Source organism: Plasmodium gallinaceum, assembly GCF_900005855.1.
Source record: "Plasmodium gallinaceum strain 8A genome assembly, contig: PGAL8A_v1_141, whole genome shotgun sequence".
Lineage (NCBI taxonomy): Eukaryota > Apicomplexa > Aconoidasida > Haemosporida > Plasmodiidae > Plasmodium > Plasmodium gallinaceum.
In genome coordinates this window covers 884,000-888,432 of record NW_021628302.1, presented here as the reverse complement: position 1 = coordinate 888,432, position 4,433 = coordinate 884,000, and the positions used below count along the sequence as shown (strand labels likewise).

At 15.7% G+C, this 4,433-nt stretch overlaps 2 protein-coding genes across 2 annotated transcripts in view; both read left to right on the top strand.

Moving 5' to 3' along the window:
- Nucleotides 1-159: 159 nt before the first annotated feature.
- PGAL8A_00495400 (acetyl-CoA transporter, putative) lies at nucleotides 160-2,936 on the top strand (the record flags this gene model as incomplete). The annotated part of the gene is made up of 9 exons (XM_028673757.1): nucleotides 160-313; nucleotides 581-680; nucleotides 765-849; nucleotides 968-1,152; nucleotides 1,303-2,101; nucleotides 2,251-2,337; nucleotides 2,414-2,471; nucleotides 2,618-2,721; nucleotides 2,901-2,936. 9 exons carry the CDS (start codon nucleotides 160-162, stop codon nucleotides 2,934-2,936), a joined length of 1,608 nt encoding a protein of 535 aa, XP_028530177.1.
- An 849-nt stretch (nucleotides 2,937-3,785) lies between these two features.
- Nucleotides 3,786-4,433, top strand: part of PhLP2 (phosducin-like protein, putative) — a gene marked incomplete at both ends in the record, with an annotated part of 2,668 nt that continues 2,020 nt past the window's right edge. Inside the window, 3 exons of the mRNA XM_028673756.1 lie at nucleotides 3,786-3,833; nucleotides 3,958-4,081; nucleotides 4,216-4,280. Coding sequence (XP_028530176.1) covers nucleotides 3,786-3,833; nucleotides 3,958-4,081; nucleotides 4,216-4,280 — 237 coding nt within the window. The remainder of the gene's footprint in view (nucleotides 3,834-3,957; nucleotides 4,082-4,215; nucleotides 4,281-4,433) is intronic.

Sequence of the window (4,433 nt, the reverse complement as noted above, 5' to 3'; positions counted from 1 at the left end):
TAAAAAAAAAAAAAAAAAAAAAAAAAAAAAAGTAGCTTCATTATAAATAATTTTTTAAAAGATTATTAATAATAAAAAAACATGTAAAATAAATAAAAAATTATTCAAGGAGAAATAGATAAATTAAGAACTTATAATTAAATAACATAAATTTTCATTATGATAAAAAATATATATGAAATTATTATAAATTTTATTAAAAATATGCAAAAAAGCAATATAAAAGATGTTAATTATCTTAAAGGAAAAACACAGAAAAAAAAAAGTGATTTTCATAATATAATATTTTTACTATTATTATATACTATACAAGGTATAAATTATGTTACACTTCTTTTGAGAAAATAAATGAATAAATTTTTCACATTGAAATAAATTAAGGAAAAAAAATACATTTTAATATATGTATTATCTATTATCCCTTTAATATTTTAATATTGATGTATTTTAAAAAATTTATGGAAATTTTTTTTTTTTTTTTTTTTTTTATCTATATGTATTTTTATTATTAATTTATCATGTTATATATTATTCTTTATTCATATATAATTTGCATATATTTCATATTTTTATTTTTAAGGTGTTCCTATTGGTGTATCATCAGTAGTTCCTTTAATTATTCAAGATAAAGTAAGTTATTCCCATTTGAGTATTTTGTCTTTAGTTAATTTACCTTTTAGGTTAGTATAAATGAAATTTAAGTATAAACAATTAAAAATATAGAAAGGATATTTATAGATAATATAAAATTTTTTCATATACAGCTTAAAATTATTATGGGCTCCTATAGTCGATTCTGTCTATAATAAAAAAATTGGCAGAAGGAAGAGTTGGATAATTCCTATTCAGGTTTAAAAAGAAAGTGTATCTTTTATCTCACAAAAAGAAAAAAATAATAAATAAAATAAATATAAATAATTTACATAATAAAAATATATTTTTTATATCATTGTATTTTTTTCTCTAGTTATCATGTAGTTTATCAATGATATATTTCAGTAGATATGTAAGTATGTGGTTAGGGGAAGGAAATAATAACATAAATTTATATTTTTTAACAATTTTTTTTTTTGTTCTTTTCTTTCTAATGGCTACTCAAGATATTGCAGTAGATGGCTGGGCACTGACGATGTTATCAGAAGAAAATAAATAGTAAAAAAAAAAAAAAAAAAAAAAAAAAAAAATATAAAATAATAATAAAAGTATATGTATATGTGATTTGATTTAGAAAGAACAATATTTTATGAAGAAATTTTATATTTTTTTTTTTTTTTTTTTTTGCTATTTTCTTATTTTTTCTAGTTTAGCTTCTACATGTAATATTTTAGGTCAAAACATAGGATATTGTATGTCTCAATTATCATTTTTAACATTAAATAACAAAAATATATGCTTTTATATATTTAAAAAATATATAAGATATATGCATTTAATATTTTATAATTCCCATTATTATAGAAATTTGTATGAAAAAATGGATTTTATTTATCCATCATTTCAACCATTTGTTGATATGAATTTTTTTTTAAAATTTTGGGGAATATTTATATTGATATTAACTATTTTTACTTGTTTTAAAGTAGAAAAATCATATGAAACTAATAAAAAAAAGGTAAAAGAAATGGGATGTTTTGATAATAAAATAAATAATGAAGAAGAATTTGAAAATGCAAAAGAGACTTATAAAAAATTATATGAATTATTATTTTTACCACCTATGAGAATATTTATTATTTTGTTTTTAATAAGTCGTTTACCTTTTGCATCAGTGGAAGTTTCTACTAATTTTAAAATGTTAAAAAGAGGAATAACTAAAGAGGAATTTGCAATTTTCAATCCTTTTTATATTCCTATATCTATTTTGTCTCCAGCAATTATTGGAAAAATCATACAAAAAACAAATCCATTAGGCTTTTATTATTATGGATATATTTTAAGATATTTTTCTAATATTATATTATCATCTTTGTTACCTATTACTCATTATGTGTATTTAAATAAATCAGAATTATCTAAAATAAACTTCTATTCATATTACCTATATATTTTTTTTGCTCAAATATTTAATCACTTTTGTATTGATTTAATGACTGTTTCATCAGTAAAAATAAAATAAAATAAAATAAAATACATATATATATTTAATAGAAAATTTTTAAAAAATTAAAATAAATAAAATAATCAAAAAAAAATGTTGTATTTTTTAAATATTTTATAATTAAAAACATAATAATAATTTATTTTTTTCAGATGAGTTTTCAAAACATAATATCAGATCCGAAAATAGGAGGAACATATATGACGTTTCTAAATACTATTAGTAACTTAGGATCTCATGTAACTTTATAAAAATATATATAATTATTAAATTTTCTGTATTTTAATTTTTTTTTTTTTTTCTTTTTTTTTTTAGTGGTCTTCAATATTTTTATGGTTGCTTGATTATACTGATAGAAAAATATGTTATAAAGGTAACATTTTCTTTACTTCAACTTAATCATATATGATATTATAAATTTTATTTTAGTTTATATATATATATATATATATTTTTTATAAGTTATTATTTCATACTTTATTTATTATCTTTTATAAATATATTTTTATTTTTCTTTAGGAAAATGTATGTTCATAGACGGTTTTTATATTCAAATGGTACTTTCTTTTATAATTGGGATCATAATTAGCAATTTTATTTTAAAATGTATTAGGAAACTTCAAGTAACATCATTATTAAACAAAATTACACAATTATATAAATATATATTTTTTCATGAAAAAAAAGGAAAATAAACAAATAATTTACAAATATATATTTGCTAATAAAATCTATATATTTATTAAGATTTTTATTTTTCTTCACTTTTTTTATAATATTATTTTTTAGGCATTTCCTATAGAAGAATGGAGAACTAATTCCACAAATAGAGAAATGAAAAAAATTTAAATTAAATAATTTGTCAAATTATATATTTATATCACATTTTATTTTTTTTTTTTTTTTTATTCTAAATATATTTCAAATTTTTTCAAAAATATATTGGACAAATGGATTATTACAAATAATATTATACAGAAAGAGTAATAAAATATTATTATAAAAGTAATTAGAAGGTCTTAATATAAATGAAAAAAATTAATATATATATATATATATATATATATATATATATATATATATATATATATATATATATATAGTGAAATATAGGTATAGAAACAAATAAATAATAATATAAAATAGAAAACAGAATTTTATTTTTGTAAAATTAATTTTCTTAAATTTACACTAATAAAAATGAATAAAATTATAAAATAAAGAAAATACATAAAAATATTTATAATTTTCCTTGTGCATTTTAAATGAAATGAATTTAAATTAACAAAAATTTTCTTATCATAATATACATATATACATTAATTTATTGAATTTCAAAACTTTTATATTAATTTTAATTCTATACAGTTTAAATTCATATATATTTATTTTTTAGCACTTAATTTTTTTTTTTATTTTCATTTTCATTTTCATTTTTATTTTTATTTTCATTTTTATTTTTATTTTTATTTTTTTTCTTTTTAATCAACTTATATATTTTTTTAGTTATTGCCATAAATAAAATAAAATTAAATAAATTCTTTAAAGAGAATATTTTAAATTAATAAACTTTTTTTTTAAGTAAATATTTTATATTAATGATATTAAAAAGGAAAAAAACTAGGAAAATTGAAATTAGAAGCATTTTCATTAAATACGATATTTTAATTAATAAATACATTAAAATATGATTACAAAAAATAAATTAACTAATATTTGTACAACCCTAACATTAGTTATATAAGAAAAGAAAAAAATAAATAAAATAATCATTTACTACTTGAAAATATTTTCAATTATAAATTTTATAATTTTTCTTCTACTATTTTTTTTTTTTTCCTTAATTATAAAAATTATAGGAAAAAGCAAAAGAAGACATTGAAAAAGAATGTAAAATAATTAAAGGCAATAAACCAAATTCTAATTATGAGCAATTTAATGAATGTTTGAATGAAGGAAAAGAAGTAAAGAATACTGTTATGTGTATATTTAAAAAACTAAAAAACATTAAAAATTATATATATACTTATAAATAAAAGGAAAAATATACAAAATTAAATTTTTCAACTTACAAGAAAAAAAAAAAAAAAAAAAAAAAAATTTGTTAAATTTTATAGTAGATGAAAATAGTGATGAGGAAGAAATTAGGAAATGGAGAGAAAAAAGATTAATGGAATTTAAAGTAAGACGAAAATAAAAGAATAATAAAAAAAAAAAAAAAAAAAAAAAAAACCATGATTATTAAACTATGTTCAAAATAAAATTGGATAATGGAAAAAAAAAAAAAATTTCTTAAAAATTTTTATTTTTATAAAAAAAAAAAAGGGATTTAAAA